This window comes from Chionomys nivalis, chromosome 2, assembly GCF_950005125.1.
Source record: "Chionomys nivalis chromosome 2, mChiNiv1.1, whole genome shotgun sequence".
Taxonomy (NCBI): domain Eukaryota; kingdom Metazoa; phylum Chordata; class Mammalia; order Rodentia; family Cricetidae; genus Chionomys; species Chionomys nivalis.
Window position 1 is genome coordinate 24203069 of NC_080087.1, and position 20278 is coordinate 24223346.

General features: G+C 41.0%; 1 protein-coding gene across 5 annotated transcripts in view; it reads right to left on the reverse strand.

Annotated features, from left to right (window-relative positions):
- The window catches only part of Utrn (utrophin), a 528929-nt gene that overhangs the window by 141057 nt on the left and 367594 nt on the right, over nucleotides 1–20278 (reverse strand). For all 5 annotated transcript variants that reach the window (XM_057761785.1, XM_057761787.1, XM_057761786.1 and 2 more), the window contains one exon: nucleotides 10168–10324. In XM_057761785.1, the coding sequence (XP_057617768.1) occupies nucleotides 10168–10324 (157 nt within the window). The remainder of the gene's footprint in view (nucleotides 1–10167; nucleotides 10325–20278) is intronic.

Sequence of the window (20278 nt, forward strand, 5' to 3'; positions counted from 1 at the left end):
TGACTAGAGGAGACAGAAGATTCCTCCAGTAAGTCTTTGAGAGTCTTTTACTATTTTTTTAATATTATGGTTTATATCTGTTGAAGCATGTACATAAATTTTCTTGATGCAAACAGCTCTAACTATAAAACAGCAAACTCCAGGGCGTAATGAAACTGCAGGGCCCCTTATCTAAATATTAGGAATTTCAAGATAACGACAAGGCTTTAATGAAGCATGAGGACCCTTCTAAAGAGCTGGCCCTGGTGAGGCATATGGGGTACTTGAGTAGCTGACGTGGACACAGGACACCTGAACTGGAGCAGGGTAGAGGCAGTATTGGCACAGCAGGCTTCTTTAACCTTTGCTTCCCAAAAGAACTCACTGCTTACTGAAGAATAGAAACACGAAAAAAAAATGGTACAAATATAAAGAGAATCTGCTAGAACATAATTTATTCCCTTTCCCCTCCCAACTTGCTTTCAAAGCTAAATCAGCATGTCTGGATCTAAGCCACTTTGTATGATAGCAAAGAAGGGCAGAGAGTCGTTAAATTTGATAGCACTAATAAAACTACAAGAAAAAAAAGCCAGAAAAACGGGCTTATGTTCCATTGGTATGCAGACAAAAAAATTCTTTTAATTCTCCTTCATAGTGCACAGTGCCGTAAAAGTTTTGGCTAATGTTCCTAAATGATCAGCTAAATGTATAAATTCATTTTGGTTCCACCCCACTGACATCAAAAATAAAGGCTAAATCGGAATACTAAGTATGAATGCTAAAAGCAAGACAAGACTCTCCAACTTCGCACAGTAATAAACCAGTCTTTCTGCTACACAGTTGAACACAGACAGACAGGCATGCAGGCATGTGTGTATACTTGCACATGCGTGTGCACGCGTGCACACACACGCACAACTGCATCCCTCTAATTCAGCGAATCCATTAGCACTGTCTCCATCAGATAGGTGCTAACATTCAAGTTCCTTCTCTTTGAGCTTTGCTCTCAGTAGCTGGCTAAAGAGAGGAATGCAGCACACCCCTTTGGAAGCATTCTCTTGGAGAAACACAACCACCAATTTGCAGGGTTCTCGCTGCAAAATTTGAATAACCCCCTTTAGGAACTTATTTCCTGAACTCTCACAAAGCCTTTCCTTATCAGCTAGAGCACAAAGTCTCCATGCATCTATGCTTCCTGACTGTGTGTCCATGTCCCTACTACGGGGCTTTTGACAGTGGCAATCTTTACTTCTGATAGCACTCCTGCTATCAGGCAATGAGTCCTGCGGAAATAAGGACACTCTAGTGGCTGATGCATGCTTAGTACCTAAACCATCAGGAGCAACATGAAGCGGAAAGAAGAAGTGAAGTGCTAGGTAAAGTAAACCATCACCCAAGAACATAGATCCGAGAAGAGGTTCACCAGGAAGAGACTGGTTGGTTTCATACAGGGCCAATTCTTGCCCGAGTATGATTGTACTCTTTAGTTCAGTGGTTCTCAACCTTCCTAAAGCTGCAACGCTTTAATACATTTATTTCCTCATGTTGTGGTGATCCCGAACCATAAAATTATTTTCGTTGCTACTTCATAACTCTAATTTTACTGCTGTTATGAATTTGCAATGTAAATATCTGAAATGCAGGAGATCTGACATGCGGCCCCTGAGAACTGCTTTATTTCATCACCAGACTGATAACTATTAAACTTCCTCATGTCCCCCTATACAGAGATTCTGTGAGCTCAAGCTCTTGAGAAAGAGGCTTCATTTATGCTCCCAAACACAGAAGACAGGCCCACATATAGTCAACTGAATGGAAAACAGCTAACAGGGAAGGAAAGCTGTTGATTCAGGCTGCTCACTGGTGGCTGCTCTAACAGACAGGGCCCGTGTGCTGTGTGTTTCTGAAAAGGAAAGCAACACAGTTGCAATAGTCAAAGGGGACATTTAGAATTTTCCCTTTTAATTTTAGAAATCGGAGCTGAAGAGTTAGCTCAGTTTGGAAAGTGCTGGCAATGGCCTTGCACACAAGAGGACCTGAGTTTGAACTCCAGAATCTGCTTTTTAAGAGCTAGGTACAGCAGGACATATGCTTGTACTCTCAGCACACAGGAGGGAGGGGGAGCTACGTGGGCTTTGAGGATCACTGGCCAGCTGCCCCCCTAAAACTTCGAGGATCACTGGCCAGCTGCCCCCTAAAACTTCAAGGATCACTGGCCAGTTGCCCCCCTAAAAAAGGGGGAGAAAAAAAGGAAGGAGAGAGAGAGGAAGGAAGGAAGGAAGGAAGGAAGGAAGGAAGGAAGGAAGGAAGGAAGGAAGGAAAGAAAGACAGACATTTCTAAGGACTGACATACAAGGTTGTCTGGCCTTCACTTGGATGTACACACAGTTGTGCGTATATATGCTTGGGAGATTCTCAACTCAACTCATTCCATAAAGGACCAGTTTGTTACCATAGAAAAACCTCATAACACAGAGCAAGACCTCAACATTACAGATTTATAGGCAATCTCAGATAAAGAGGAAAACCACGCCCCAAACACATGCAAATACACCGAGTCCCAAAACAACAATGAAGTATTGACATACTTTTAGTTTGTTGGCTTTTGAGAAAGGGTCTCACTATGTAACCTTGGCCAGCCTGGAAGTCACAATATAAACCAGGCTGACCTCAAATTCACAGAGATCCACCTGCCTCTGGCTCCTGAGTGCTAGGATTAAGCATGTGCCACCACATCTGGTAGAGGCTTAAAGACCATATTAGAATCTATTACTTTAATGAGTAAATTTTCTTATGTATCTTGGCAATTTGGTTTAAGACCCAAATGTCCTGATTCTTACATAATGAGGTCTGGATATAAGAAATTAAAATGAGTTAGGCAAAGGGCAAAGTTACCCTGAGGGGAAGGACACACACCAAGAAATTATACCTGAATCATGCAATTTAATCATTCTGGGTGATTTGCTCTTGTAAAACCAACAGGCATTTTATTGGGAAAAGAGTTAGAACTCTGATAATTGCCTTTGCATAACTCAATATTTACATTGCTGTGAAAATAAAGCGCAAATTGGATATTAAAAACTGCATCTGCAACAGTAGGCATATTTAGGGCAGCTGACTGAAGTTCATGGCATTGAATATTAACGCCATATACACTGTAGGTGCTTTACAAGAAATTGCTGACTGGATGACGTGCTCATGATAGTGAAGTTGCATATAAAACATCTGCTTTTCTGCAAACTCAAAAAAATGAATAATGGACGTCATTGATGAGGATGTCCAGCCATCTTCATTCATTTTGCAAGCCACTAAAACAGTTGTATAGTAATTATTTAAATATTTAAAGGAATTAAATATACAGCTACATGTGAAAAAAGCATGATTTTGTTGTCTACCCAATTTGTAAAGATTGGAAGGTGACTCTTAAATAATTCAACTAATTGATACTACATAGGAAGTGGCTGGGGTATATGTGTGTTTTCAAAACTGTTGGGCTGTGTGAGATAGTAAATAATAGGTATTAATGGAGATTTATTTCCCGAAACAGTTCATTTCACTACACAGAATGTAGACAGGAGTGAGCTAAATCATCAATACAGACTGTGCTGGTTAGTTTTAAGTATTAATTTGACACAGTAAAAAATCCGTGTGGAAAGCATTTCAATGAGGGATTGCCTACATTAGGTCAACTTGTGGGAGTGTCTCTACAACACTGTCTTGATTACATTAAGATGTGGGAAGACCAGCCTAAAGTGGGTAGTATCATTCCCCTGGCTTGGGTTTTGAACCACTTAACAGCAAAGAGAGAGAGATGAGCAGTAAGCATGGTTGCATTAACTCATCTCTCTCTGATGCACTGTTTCAAGTTCCTTAACATCCCATCCCTGAAATGATGGCCTGGAACCTGGAACTGTGATCTAAATTAAACCCCTTCTTCCTCCAAGTTACTTTTTATCAGGGCATCGTATCACAGGAACAGAAACAGAAGCAATGCACAGACTGAGAGCAATCACAAGAGAAAGCACCAGCTTTCACGTACTTCAAGTATGCTAGATCACGGAACCTCAACCTTTTATACCCTTAATTAGATGCCTGTAGCTTTCTTAAAGATGTGTTTTATTAACAATTGTGCTATTGGGCTTTCATTTTATATTAGAAAAATCTAAAAGAGATTTAAAATAACATTATTTCACTATGTCAAAAAAAATCTGTGAAAAACTGTTTAACCATTCCATGTTCTGCATGAAGTTGCATTGTATTGCTAAAAAAACGAAGATGGTTCTAGATCCTTCAGAGGAACGTGGACCCATGAACCCAGTCTGTGTGTGATGTAACAAAGTGCAAAGATGGAAGGTGAGGGAAACAAAGGGTGATGGGCAGACAGCAGTGACACAACGTGAATATGTATTTCATAGTTCTGCCGTAATCCTTCTCTGAACACTCTCGTTATACAGAGCCTGGGAACACCCAGTCTGTCCCTTCCACAACACTTCCATGTGGACAGAGGCTGCCACCGGTCTCTGTGCTGGTGTCTTAGGTACAAGCATGCAGAAGGGATACGATGAGCATCGGTTGGAAGTGAAAGGGAAAAGCAGAAGCGGCCATTCAGATTTCATTGAGCCATGCTGTGTTTCCATTTCCCTCTAACAGTGAGCACGTCCTAGGGCCCTTGAGGTTCTAACAGCTGGCAAGTTGAAGCTACATGTACACACACAGTACGTAAAGATTTCCTTTGATAGGAAAAGTGAGAACACAGAGAAAAGGGGAGGGAGAGGGAGAGAGAGAGAGAGAGAGAGAGAGAGAGAGAGAGAGAGAGAGAGAAGGCTGCCAGGCAAAACACCTGGAAGGGACTCACTTTAGGAAATCACTTGACTCTGCTGTAGCTCAGCTGTACGGAGACTTTTCAAATGATTACAGACGGTTGTGTTCCGTAAGATCTACAGAGAGGTATTAAGGCTTGGATGTGTATTGTCCTCCATAGAATCATGTGCTTAGATTTAGATGCTGGGTCATCAGCTGATGGTGCCATTTAGAGGAACATCTAGAAGCTTTGGGACATGCAATCCATAGGCAGGAATTGGAGCATCCTAGGACAGTTCTATACCAGACTGAAGCTCCTGTTAACACACTTGGAAACTTAAACGGAGGAACCGCCTCCGTCAGACTGTTATGTGGTCATACCTGTGGGGGATTTTATTAATTGCAAACTGATGTAGAGGACTCCATCCACTGCCCATCCTTGGCAGGTAGGCCCGGGTTGTACAATGAAGGTAGCTGAGCAAGCCAGAGGAAGCCAGCCAGTAAGTAGCATGCTTCCATGGTCTCTGCTTCAGTGCCTGCCTCCAGGGTCCTGCCTTGAGTTCTTGCTCTGGCTTGCCATGGTGGATGGTAGACTAATCTGTAAGCCTTTTCTTACCCAAGTTGCTTTGGGTCCGTGTCTTATCACAGCAACCGAGAAGGGATCTAGGACAACCTGTTTATTCATCTGCTGAGATAGAAGCAAGCTTAGGCTACCACTGCCATGGGCAGAAACCGCTACTTCCATTATGAATATTGCCATATCTTCCCTGTTGTGAAACTGAGCAGCGAAACAAATCCTTCCCCTGATGAGTCACAGTCAAGAAAATGACTAGACAACAAGTAACATATTCCTTTAAATTATGCCGTAATTGTACTAATGCATAATGATTATGTTCGAATTCTAATAGTGTGCACTCATATTAATGTAAATTAATATTAATCATACCCCTCTGCGCCATATGTATAATTACATCATTTTAATAATTACTCTTGGTTGTTGGGAAAGAAAGCAGCTTTTAACAGAACACATGTAATTGAGTAAAATGATATACTGCCCGATGCACGTCGCGTTTTTAAAAACTCTTGTCATTCATGTTATTCCATTCGGAATCATTCTGCAGAGGAGGTAGGAGTACTCACATGGTTTGAGTGTTGGTGTTCCTCTAAAACCAGCGTGTTGAGATCCTAATTCAAAGCTATAGTAGCAGGAGACATAGTCTTTGAGAGGTGAGTAGATCATGAGGGAGGAAGTTTCAAGCATGGAATTAAGCCTCTTATGAAGGAGCACTTTCCACCATGTAAGGATGGAGACAGGATACTCTCTGAACCATATGTCGGTCCTCACCAGTCATCAAATCCCCTATGCCCATCCCATCGGTGTGGAGAGTGCAGACTGCATAAAGTCAGCTAACATTTCAGAGTCGCCCAGAATAGCAGTGCCAAAGTGAAGGGAACATATTCGCCTTTCAACTCGAGGTACCTTCTCTACCATCACCCCAAAAACAATGTCTGCTCACAGCTCTCACCCACACTACCACACATATAAACAGACAGCTGCTACCCCTTAACCCACCCCAGTGCACCCTGAACCCCATGTCAACACAAAGGCCCAGGAGGCTGTCTACCCAGCACACTGGTATCCTCATATCAAAGAGGAGTCAACACACCTCTAATTTTCACCCCCATTTACAATGCATAGCAAATGGCGCAACCTAAAGAGAAAACATGGAAGACAGGCTTTCAGCCTAAGTTTTTCATTCCTGTACAATTCATAATTCAAGCCTGACGTGGTATCAATTGATAGACCACACTTTCTACCTCTGCTCTCTTCAAATCTACACATCCTTCCCCTCCTACCCCTGCCCACTCCCCAGCCTGGTGTTGGGGATTGAACCAAGAGCCTCGTGAATAGTAGGCAAGAACTACCACTGAGCTACATCTTTAGCCCTCCTTCTTCTTCTACTCAGTCCATGATCTTGCTTTTCCTTTCATTAGCAGCCCCTTCACGTTTCCAAGTCCAGCAAACAACTCCCACCCACGCCTATTCAGTTAATGTATTTTGCTATTATGATGGTTCAACTCCCTGCCTTCCTACCTAAGACCAACTCCCTGGTAGTTCAACGGGCCCTGTCTGGTCATTTCTCCCACAGCCATTCTCCACAACATCCTTGATTTTTCTCTGCTCTCCAGAGTCATTTCCATCAATGCAGAGAAGTAGTCTCTGTCTTTATAAAACTATTACAGGATCACACAGTCCCCGGCACCGGCTCCTTCAGACTCTGTCCTTCCTTGTACAATCTTCTCAAATACATTTCTGTACTTCGGCTTATATTCTCTCTAGATTCTCCTCAAATCATGCTTCAGATTCCATCACGTCCCCAAACTCCCTCCTGTTCGAGGCAACAAGAGAGCCTTCAGGATGTCTGACATTCTGTCCTCTTCCTAAATCTCTCAGCAGTATTATGTCCTTGTATCCACAATGCCCTCAGTACAGTACTTTGCTTGGTGTTCGAGATTCTGCTCTCCCTGGGTTCTTCTGTGCTCCATCTCAATCTCAACTCCTTGACCTGTAAATTTGGGTTCCTCACTGCCTACTTTTTACACTCCAGGAGTGATCACTTCCTAGGAGGCTTCATCCAACCCTGAGCTGATCTTTGCATTACAATTTTTTTTCCTCTAGCTCTGACCTTTCCCCTAACTTCAAGTTTGCATACCCAATGTCCTACTGAGCATGGACAGCAGCTAAGGTCTTGATGTTCCTGTCCTGGCTGCTCCTTCAATCATTTTTTCCCATTGTCTAAATGATACTTCTGCTTTCCTTCTCCTTCGTCCAAACACTTTGGCCACATGACACGCCTGAGTCTTTTCCTTTCAATTCCTACATTCCAGGCTACTACCAATCCTGTTTCTTCTCTTTCCTAATGTATTTAGAAACCAGCTACTATTCATTGCTTTTACTTTTATGACATCTCAGTCAAGATCTGGGTTTTCAGTTATTTGTTCATTTTTTTCTGATTTATTAATTTTTATTTTATATGGGTAGGGGCATATGTGCATATAAACCACATGCACGCCTGGTGTCTGTGGAGGCCAGATGGAATTGGATCCCCTGAAACTGGAGCTAAGTTATGGATGGTTGTGAGCAACCATGTGTGTGATAATAACCAAGCCTGGGTAAGCAAATGCTCCTAACCACTGAACAATCTTTCTAGCATCTTCATGTATTCATTTTCGTGGTTCTAGGGGATGAATCAGGAGCCTTGCACGTGATGGAAACATTCCACTACTGAGTGACACTCCCAGCTACAAGAACTTGGTTGTTACTCAGCACTGACTCATCAGTGACGAGAATAGTACCCAGTGTGTATCTGTCACTCATAAACACTTGCAGAGGAATGGAGCTGACATTGTTACCAGCATCACTGTCAGCATTATCTTGATCATGTCAATGCCTGGGGCTAAAGAGTTAAGGCAGAGTAATTCATGAAGTTCTATAAGACAGAGTGCAATGGACTCTAAAGCTAGGCAACACCACCAAAAGTCACAGGCAAGAGAACAGGATTGGGTGGGAGGGCTCACTGTTGGGACATGGCCAAGGTTCTGTGAGGATAATAACTTCCTAAATAAGAACTGAGTTGTAGTCAAAACTAGCAAGACACGGTCACAAGCAAGAGTTACTGCACACACAGAGCACTAAGTATTGTTAGAAAACCGTTGTGTGACTTCATTTCCTTACCAACACCTGAACCGCAGAAAGGGAATCATCATTACACAGAAGAAAGCTGGGACAAAACAAGGAGAGTCGAACATGGTAGTGCACACCTTTAATTCCAGGACTCAGGAGGCAGAGGCAGGAGGATCTCTATGAGTTTGGGGATGGCCTGGTCTACAGAGTGAGTTCCAGGACTACAGAGAGATTTTATCTCAAGCAAACAACTAAAAGGAAAAAAAAAAAGCTCTGATTTTTATAGAGTCACTAATTTAAACTCCACTATTGTTGTTGCTCAATAGACCAACATCTGTCTTTCTATTCCAGAGTTATCTCCCCATCATGTTCTCTATTCACTGAAATAGTAATTTTATTCACTTAGCACAAGGGTCAGAATGAAATAAAATTCAAGGTCCTATCAATGTGTTAGAACATCTTATTAAATAGATGGTATCTTGCACCAGGAAGGTATATATTAGTATTCATTTGTTATGGGAACAGGCGCACAATGTTGTATTAAAGTGTACAGACTTTGAATGGGAATTCATACTGCATATGAGTAGGGAACTACAACAGAACTGAACGATATGCAATATGTGAGAAAATAATATAAAAGGATACAAATATATTAACAGAACTTGGACTAGGTGAAGATGTTTAAAAATATAAGGGCTGAGGGAAATGTCAGATTACATTTCAGGATTAATAGTTCATTCATCAAAATAAAAGCACAAGCGTGCGTAGAGATGGATGTCTGTCCAGAAGAAAATCTAATTTAAAGAGAGATGGACGTTTAGGGAAATAAAACATAAGATGATTTTTATTTCACACTGCGGACTTCATTTGATGCAGGACTGAAACCTGCCCTACAGTTTTTCTCTACTTTTGTTTCCATTAACAAGATGAAAAGAAGACTGGGCAAACTGGGCAAGTGCTTTACCATGAAGCTAAATTCTTAGAACTACTTTGTAATTTTATGTATGTATTTAATCATTTACTTGAGACTGAGCCTCAGTATGTCACCTTTGCTGGCCTCAAACTCACAAGAGGCCCACTGGTTTCTGCCTCCTGAGAGTTGGAAACAAAGGCATCCCACCAGCCAGCTCTACTTTGTAATTCTTTCTGACAGCATGACTTTGGCACTTATAGTTCAGTCACAGTCAGGTGCAGCATCAAGCGCTTCCCTGCAATTCCAGCACTTGGAGGCTGAAACTGAAGGATCAATACAGGGTCCAGATTACCTTAGGTTACTTGGTGAGTCTGAGGCCAGACTGGGCTACAAAGCAAGACCCTGTCTTTAAAATGTATGCATGGATGGATGTATACATACATAAAAATAAAGGATAATTTGTAGTTTAAAGTTTTTTCTAATATACTGATATCCAAAGAAATTTATTAGATGGATAAGGTTCGTGATGAACTAAAAACAATATTCTGCTTTGGATAGCTGCACTATGAAAATCTTCAGTTAAATATGAACAAACCATGAAACATGAAAGAAAAGGAAGCAAAGAATATAATTAAATAAAATGCCCAAATATCGACAAGCAAAAGACAAAAAGGGTTGGAAAGCTGAGGCAATTAGTTTATACTTTCCTTTTCTCTAGGATATCATTCGATTTGCTTACCAAGATTGAATTTAGAATAAATAAGAAGACTGTGAGAGACAGGCCCCTTACCTTGCAGTGGTCATACTGGAGCTGCAAGGCGGGAACGTCCCCTCCAATGGGCATCTGTTTCTTCAGCTCTTCATCTTTCATATTGAGCCATTTGATCAGTTCCTCGAGAGATGCCAGCAACCTGTTCCACTTCTCGGCACTGGCCTCCAGATGGGCCCTGTTGACAGACAAGGACGGCCACGTGAAGAAGTGCCAGCTGCCAGTTACAATGAAAAAACACACTCCTGTGGCCTAACCATCCGGTGTGATCAAACAATTCTCACTTCCAAAGAAAGGCAGACTGACTCTTGGCACAGGGAACATGCCCTGTGAGAAACAGTCATATCAACAAGCTATCCTATCCACGCCATGTCTGTGATACATTAAATTACAAGCCAGGTTCTGATAGTTCCCAATACAAAGATTCAAAGAACTTTTCTCATTTCATCTAAACATATAATGAGAGGAAGGAGACAAATGGAACACACATAAAACATTTGGAGCCTGTTTGGTGGTTCATGTCTTTAAATCCAGCACTCAGGAGACAGGCAAGGAGATTTCGTCAAATTCAAGACCAGTCTAATTGACACAGATAATGTAATCTAGGCAATCCAGGGATAAACTGTGAGGCCTTGTTTCAAAAGAGGGAAAAAAAGGAAGAAAGAAAGAAAAATGGAAAAAGATAAAAAGACAGATCCTTACTAAATTTTATGATTAAAAGAATATTTGCTTAAACCTTTTTTTAAAGTTTATTTTTATGTCTAAATGGAAAAAAAAAGACTTTTTCTTTGAGGAAAAGGGGATCATGAGCTCTAAGTTTTTCTTATAATCAAGTAAATTTTTAGAAGGAAGACATTAGAAATACTTCCAATTTCTAATTGTTGGAATTTCTAATTGCAAACTGTTGAAAGCAGTGAGTCACTTGCAGAGAGCTGAAAGAAAATGCCCCCAAAGAGAGTGACACTATGAGGAGGTGTAGCTTTGTTGGAGTGGGTGTGGTCTTGTAGGTGGAAGTGTCACTATGGGAACAGGCTTTGAGGTCTCCTCTGCTCAAACTATGCTCAGTGTGGTAGACAGTTCACTTCCTGTTGCCTGCAGATCAAGATCTAGAACTCTCATTCCTTCTCCAGCACAATGTCTGCTGGAGATGTCCCGCCATGAGGATAATGGACTAAACCTCTGAACTGTAAGCCTCTCCAGTGAAACGTTTTTCTTTATTAGCGTTACCATGGTCCTGGTATCTCTTCACAGCAATAGAAACGCTAACTAAGACATCATTATTTAGTCAGGGCACTACTTGGCTTTAGGTTGACTATAATCCTGTGCCAAATGGCCATGTGAAAAAGAATAAGTAGGCAAAAGTCACTGACCACAGTATTTTATGCACTTATTCATGTACTTATGTATATATTCATGTATACACACATGCATGTACTTATGTGTATATGTTAAGAATTAATATGGGGAGCTTGTACATGCTAGGTATTCTGTTACATATGCACATATACATTCTGACTTAATGGTGACATCTTGTTTTATTAATTATTTCCCTTTTGAACACAGCCATCAATTTATAATCAAGGATGATTTTAGGAAATATTTGGTTTCAGTTCTATTAGACTGAAATCCTTGGAGGACATCAGTATTAATCAGAGGACAAATTCTTCCATGGTCTTGTTAAACCCCTGGAAGAATCCACCTATGTAGCCTGGAAGCCATAGAAGGGACGGCTTTAAAAAGATGGACTATTTAGAGCAGCGGTTCTCAGCCTTCCTAATGCTGAGACCTTACCATAAAGTTCCCCATCTTGTGTCAGCCCCCAAGCATAAAATTATTTGTGTTGTTACTTCATAACTGCAATTTTGCTGCGGTTATGAATCATAGTGTAAATACCTGTGTTTTCCAAAACTCTTACGTGATCCCTAAGAAAGGGTCATTCAATGTCCCCCTCCCCGCCAGGGTCCATGACCCATATGTTGAGAACTGCTGATTTAGAGAAATTCCAGTCATCCAAGGAGTTGAACTTCTCAGTACTGCTGTACCCAGGTGGAGAGCCATGAATATGGACTCAGTGCTAAGCTGGTGAGATGGACTGCCTAGCCTGTCTGTGATCAAGCTGGTTGAGAGGGTGAAGGTTGATGGAGAATTACATAGGCTCATTACACAACATCCTCCAAAGATGATGACTTACAAGGGTGGAGTGCATGTATATCTGACTTATGTGGGGAGCTCCAGCTCCCATTTAGACTCCACGTCCACTCAGATCCAGTCCATTCAGGCTCCATGTCCTCTAGGACTACTTTTACCATGATGTTGGCATTAGGATCCCTACCTCCATAAATCTGATCCTTTACCAAGGTCGGAAGCAACCCAACAAGCTCATCCACTATGGTCACCTAGACCTCTCAAGGATTTCCTGTGCATATCTGAATCACTTGAGCCTCTGTCTCAAAGCTAACTGTTTTGTAATAGGTAACACGGCAAGTATGAGCTCATCGCTCACAGTTCAATGCCATTTCCAGCGGGGGACATTCAATGATATCTTGAGTCTTGGTTAAAAGTTAATCTAGCTCGTCTCTAGTTCACAATACGATAACCAGAGTCTACCATCCAAATACCCCTGGCCAGAGGAAAAACTGGTGCTCCAGGTTCGCTTTAAAGTATCATGAGCCCGCATTCACGTAGTTCCTGCAAAGGCCAATTTTCCTTGAGTCTATTCACAGCTGCACTGCCACCTGGCTAATAAAACCAACCACTCAAAGTTGAACATTCAATGTCCCATTCCAAAAGGTTAGCTATAAAATACTGAAACATTTTTCAGTCATAAAGATGTCCAAAGCATTCTATAATTATTTCAAAACCGTATTGCTTAAATTTCATTTTAGTTTAGCTAGTTTAGTCTGGACGGATGGGTGGAGGGAGTGCTTGCCGTACAAGCATGATAACTGGACTTTGGATCCCCAGAATCCACACCGAAAAAGCCAGGTAGTCGTGGTGGCTACCTCTATTACCAGCGAGGGAGTGGGTGGGGGGGGTGGGCAAAGACAGCTAGCTACAGTAGCTGAAATCCATAAGCTCTGAGTTCAGCTGCAGACCCTGACTCAGTTAATAAGGTAGAGAACAACAGTGGAAGACACCTGACTTTCTGGCCTCCTATGTACTTACACACATATGCATGCATTCACACACACACGAAAAATTTTCTTTTCTTTCTTTTACTCTTCTTTCCATTTCTTCCACAGATGCTAGGATTGATCTAACTTGATAAAACTGTGTTTTGACAAGATCCTGATTCTCCTTGAGTTCCAGCTTTTCTGTATAGCTTTTAATTTGGGGGGGAGGGGGGGAGGAATTTCCTGATAAACAACAGGTTTTTTTTTTTTTTTTTTTTTTTTTTTTGTCATAGAGCACGGCTAAGCGATTCCAATTATACTAATTGAAAGCCCTGTAGTCATAGGCTGCTAATGCAAAAATACTTGTTGCCTTATACATTCTTGACAGGGCTGTCGCAATTGTTTCCCAACTGTTTTTAAATGTAAAAGACAGCTGGAAATCAGGGGACTCTATTCAACCAAGAAGTGCTGAATATCTCCTGGGTAAACCATTTATGTGCATATCCAACCTCTTACTCAGATCTGGTGCTGCATCTTCAGGGTCTGTAGTTTCATCATCAATCAGCAACTAAGCTACCTATCAAATGCTACACACTTCCTGAAGAGCACACGAATGTCTTTCTCGATGCGATGGACTCTTCAGCGCACAGAAATACTGGAATTGAGCATTGAGCATTATGGTGTTCAGGTATTCAGCCTCCTGAAGGATGATCTGCATAAATGAAGGCCATACTTCTTACAAGAGATGCTGAAATGGCTTTGAAATGAAAACGGAAGCAGCCATTCTGCGTGCTTCTCCACACCTCTGCTTTCCCATAATAAACACTGAGTTCATCAGACAGAATCGCTGTCTGGCAAACCTGTTCTGCTTATTCTCCAGCACATTGCACCTCTGTGCTTAGCAGATTACTACCATATGCCCAAACGGGCACGGGCTTCCACAGTAGCCTTTGGTGTTCGTTTGGTGTTTCGTTTGGAGTTCTTTCATCTTGAAAGATGAAAGACCCATTGGCCTTTTCATGGTCAGTGGGTTAAAGGCTTTGTAAGGACAAATTGTACATTCGTGTGTGACTTAGTTGTGTTCTCTTATTGTGACTATAATTTGAACTGCCCCAACAGAGATAACACGTCATCTACATGTTCTGGGCATTTTTGAGGAGAACATTGCTTTACCTAACTCAGTGCCTGTAGGAATGCTTTTCTGTAGAGGACTATCATGGTGTCTTACTTGCAGAAGTTCATCTTTTGGATATGTGACTCGTGCGGTGCAAGAAACCCTTTCATTGACAACATTCCAAACAGATTATTCCCGCTCTCAAAATGGGCATGAAGACCCACCAAGAAAAACACAAGTCCTTAAAATTCAGCCACTAAACAGTACTCCAAAGCAATGAGCTGATATAGCTGTCACCTGGGATGTGTGGCTATTGAAACATAAATTCAGGTTCATTAAGAGGAATGAGATTTGAATTCAGCTCCTCATTTACACTAGCCACATTTGAAGAGTTCACTATGCCTCTTATGGCTAATGGGTCATGAAGAAACCACATTGACAGGGCTGCTGCCTGTCATCGCAGAGAGCCCTGCTGGAGGATGTTGTAACAGGGAAAGAGCAGAATCTTGTTCTCTTACATTTAGGCAAAGGAGACTTTAGTTTTATCATGTGGTTAGCAAAACCAGCTCCTTCAGGTTAAGAATGGAGCTGTAAAACGTCATAACATGGAACATAAAGGATGACGGCAAAGGGTCATCTGCTCTAAGGGCTTTGAAACGGGGCTCCAACCTTTTAAGAGGCTTATAAAAGAAGCGAAAGATAGAATTTTATCTTTGAACTCTAATTCCATTACATTTGACAACTTCCCTGGCCTTGGAAACCTCTTGTTAGGAGGAATCTATATTAAACATCATTAAGCTGATAAGAGAATATTTAATTAACATAATCTTACATTAAATAAATTTAATTTTAAAATGTAAGTCATGCCATTGAATCTTGAATTTATTAGTAGAATTCCAGTTTGGTTTTACAAGTGATCGTGAAATAGTACCAGCATTCTTAGAGTCTATTTTATAAGTGAAATCTTAAGTCTTCGGCTAACTTCTTATGTACCTGAGATATGTGTGTATATGTGTATATAAATTTCTATATCTGCATTGTATTTAAGATGTTAAAGCATATTTAACCTACTAAAGTTTAGTATGTGAAAGGCTTGATCATGGTCATCCAAAGACTTTAAAGTAGTATTTAAGATAGTTTCTTCAGCGACCACATCATAGTCAATGGAGGTAATATCTATAAAGTAATCAAGTAGATTTGATGCAAAAAAATTTTTCCAATAAACAGCAGACATCCTCTTTCTAAAAACAATAAATTAAAGGAAACATTCTCTGACACGGTAATATCAACCTAAACATGATTTAAAATACAGAATCCACAAATATCTCCTGGAAGGAGCAGAGGGGTCATCAATCAAATGGCCTCATCCTCAGAAAATAATTAAGTCCTCCAAAGAGAGAGAAAAAGAAAATTGAAGGCTAAAGAAAAAGAAGCCCTCTGAAGATAGGCATGGCAGTGAATAAAATAGAAAACTATTCAGAATTATAACACCAATTATAAGTAAACAGTATCAAATTATATAAAAGAACACTTAGCTCCCCCTCTCATGCTTTCTATAGCAACACACAGCCAGGCTCAATGGCTCAGTTGGCAAAATGCTTGGAATGCAAGCAGGAGAATCTGAGTTCAGATTCTCAGCATTCACATAGAAGGTGGCACTTGCAACACAGCACTGGAGAGGTGGAGACAGGAGAATCCCTGGGTCTCCCTGGCACCAGGTTCAGAGAGAACCTGCCAAAAAAAAAAAAAGAGAGAGAGAGAGAGAGAGAGAGAGAGAGAGAGAGAGAGAGAGAGAGAGAGAAAGGAAAAATAAAAAGAATAAGGTGCGGAGCAATAGAGAAAGATACATATATTTGATCCCTGGCTTCTACCTGCAGATGCACCCACCTGAACAGACACATGGTCATGCACGCACACACACAGAAGTAAGGAAAAAAGTAAGGAAGGGGGGAGGGAGGAAGAAAGGGAGGAAGGGAAGAAGGGGGGAGGAAGGGAGGGAGGAAGGAAGGGAGGAAGGGAGGGAGAGAGGGAAGGAGGGAGGAAGGAAGGGAAAATTAACTCAAGTTCGGCAGTAAGGGATAGAGAGGGAATAGGTACTAGTGTGTCAATGTGAAGAGAAAGTTTAGCATGGGAGAAAATCCAAGGGCCTGGCTTTAACTAGAATGTCTTCCAAAGAACTCCAACCTGGTTGGAAGGGGTTAAAAAAAATGCCTCCATAACACTAACCTGTATGCAAGTCTACGGAGTACTGTCTTGATTAATGATTGAGGTGGAAAGACCCAGCTCACTGTAGGTGGCAGCAGCCTTGCTGGCTGTATATGAAAGAAGCAGGCTGTATAAGCCATGCAAACGATCAGTAAGCACATTCCCCACTAGTCTCTTCTTCAGTTCCTGCCTGGAGTTCCTGCCCTGACTGTGTTCCATGGTAGATGATGTTGCTGTTTGAGTGACATAAATCCTTGCTTCCACAAACTGTTTTTATTACCACAATAGAAAACCAAAACAGGACAGAAATTAAACATTCCATCATTGAGATATTGAAAGAAGGTTGGGGTGACCAGAGAAGAATTGGGGAGAAGAGAAAGAATATGATCAAAATATAATGTATAAAAAAATTAAACAAATGGATGAAAATAAAAAAAATGCTATAAGATGTTTGGTTTCAAATGGGCTGTGGGTATCTGGAGTAATGTAGTTTAATTATAAATATACTAGAGTTAAAAAAGTCACAAAGCTATGTAATAGTACATAGATGGTTCCAGTACAGAAGCAGCTAGAGAAGAAAGGGACCCTGCTGTGATGTGGGATACTCCTCTGTTTGCTGTAATTACCATTAATGAATAAAGAAACTGCTTTGGACCTATAGCAGGGCAGAACTTAGCAGAGGAAAACTAAACTGAATGCTGGGAGAAAGAAGGACAGAGTCAAAGAGAAGCCATGGAGCCACGGCCAGAGATAGATGTCATGAAACTTTCCTGGGAGGCCACGACATCATGGTGATACACGGATTAATAGAAATAGGTTAAATTAATATGTAAAGGCTAGCTTATAAGAAGCTAGAGCTAATGGGCAACGTAGTGATTTAAATAATATGGTTTCTGTGTGATTATTTCAGGACTGAGCAGCCAGGAAACCAACAAGTAGCTCCTTCCAGCACTGCTGGAGAAGGTTCATTACTTTCCCATGAGACTGTCCTATTGAGAATGCTGTACATAAGTTTGATTGATTTAACCAGGGTCTGTCTTTGAAGAATTCACATAGCCAGATGGAATGAGACCAAATAAGGTATGTGCTCTGAAAAAGAACAGCCTGACCTTGGTCTCCTAGGACCGAGTATCTCAGGGATACCAAGATGACATAAAATCAATGGAGGCCCAGGATAAGCAGGTCTATGGGACTTGGGAATAGAACAGGGCTGAAAACTTTCCCAGATAATACAAAGAGAAACTTGAAAATTAAAATATAAAATGTTATTTCCGGGTGCTGGTGGCACATGTCTTTAATCCTAGCACTTGAGAGACAAAGGCAGGCAGTTTGAGGTCAGCCTGGTCTACAGAGAAAGTTCCAGGACAGTTGGAGCTACAAAGAGAAATCCTGTCTCAGGAAAAATAAAAATAAAAAATAAAAATAAAAAGCTATCGGTGTGGGTATTTCCACCAAGAATGAGAGCTGAGGGAAGAGGGTAGAAGGGATATAGTCGTGTCAAGGAAACCGGAACCATAAGGTCCTATAGATAAGGAGTAAGATGATAAAAAGGAAGAAACAGAGATGGGTTAAATCCTAGAAGAAAAGTAGATGGGGAAGTGATGCTGAACTAGTCTCCGGGAGTGATGTGGACTAACCACATGAGGCTACCAGTTAACCACTTATCCCTATGTGACAGGGCTCCCTTTGCAAACAGTCTTTTAAGCCCTGGCTGAGACTGATGTTTGTTGTCTATACCAGTCATAAATATTCGGAGTATTTATTCCCACTGGCTTCCAGGTAAGGAAAATGGAGGAGATTAACCTCATTAAAGACCATTTCAAGCAAAGTAAGCAATTAAGAGAAAAGGCAATTTCCAATAAATTACAGGGAAGAGTAGTGGCCGAATCTGCACAAGTATTAAAGACATCAGAGAATTTGGTACCAACAGAAGGCAATGTGAGAACAAGGTTGGACTCCCAAGGCTGGAGAGAAATCACCTGAGGAGTGACCTGACCAGCAATCCCGCCCACATCATTAGCATGTATAATGAACTGAGGGGAACTAAAAATAGAGAGTATCAGAGAGGAATTTTTCTTCCCAACAGACCATCAGAGTTTTTCCCTCACTCTCGCGTGTAGAGTGCCTCACTTGGAAAGCCACCTTGAGCAGTGACTGCTGGGAATTCTGCATCATTCTAGGGTTGAGTTAGCAATCTAAACTCTAAACCATCTCCTTTCTCCTGGCTTCTGTCAGCCATTCCCATGACATTACAGTTCCCAAGAAGGCCAACTGAATCCACTTTTCTTTCACCTTTGTTCAGAATCCAGCCAGGAAATGAGAGGGGTCCTGGAAGAGAGAAGTTTCTGTGTCTTCTGAATTAACTATTGCCAAACAAAATAGTAACCAATAATAATAATAAATATGGGCCACTTTGCTTGGATTAAATGAGACATGCACGGCAGCCCTATTAAAGAAATTACTCTAAATTTACATACAAGGAAATTGAGGCACACACATGGGTTAAGAACTTGCCCAAGGTAGCATAACTGTTGCATGGCAATATCAGTGTTTGAGGACATTGTTTCTCCAAAGTGCAATGTTCCCCAAAACTGTCCTGTTCTTCTTTCTTAGCTGAGCTTCCCACATGAAGAAAGCCCAATACTGAGAAATAATAAGTCCATTTATCTCATATAAATATGTAAATGATGTGTATTTTCTTTTTAAATATTTGAATATAAAAATTAAAAATTATTTCATCTTTAGTTATACATATCAAATTATAGAAAATATAAGTGAGTCAATATAGATGTAAACCTAGCATTTACACAGCATAAGCAACATCCTTCTCCAGCACAAACAAACAGAATAGTCAGCTGATGAAGACAGAATTTCCACCTGGATCTATACAGAGAGGAACCAACAGCATGCCACATCTCAACCATCTTAAGAAATAGAGAATTGCATTTTTTAATGATTTATTTTTATTTTATATGCATTGTCGTTTTGCCTACCTGCATGTCTGTGTAAGGGTGTCAGATCCCCTGGAACTGGAACTACAGACAGTTGTGAGCTGCATTGTGGGTGTTGTGAATTAAACCCAGGTCCTCTGGAAGAGCAGCCAGTGCTCTGAACCACTGAGACATCTCTCCAGCCCCCAGGACTGTATGTTACAGGACATGTTACCTTAATTCTAAAGAAAATCATTCATAAGAGTGGAAGATTTCTGTTCTCTGACAGTCGCTGCATGGATTTCCAACACCAACTTAAGCAGATCCACTCACCAACTTTGCATATGAAAAATAGCCTAGAATTTACCATTAGCAAGGTCTCAGAGACTAAAAAACTGTCAAATCAATCTACTTACTCTTCCGGACAATCGAGTGTGTTGGCTACTTATCATACAATTTGGCAAAGTTCAGACGGGTGAAGCAATTTGTCCAAGATCAGAAAATGATAGTAAAGTGAGAGAATCAATTCGGTTTTACGGTTAGGCATATCATATTATATCAACACATGACACAACCAAACCCAAGGCTTTCCACCAACATTCCTCTTTTGAATTATCACTCTCACTAATATGTCATTCTATCAGTACACTTTAACTTATTGCCAATTAGAAACTCTAGCATCTACTGAATATGACCGTAAATCTGCTTGAATTCCAATAGGGCACCATTCTGTTACTCTGGGTGGTTTGTCAACGGTGCCCCCTCATCAG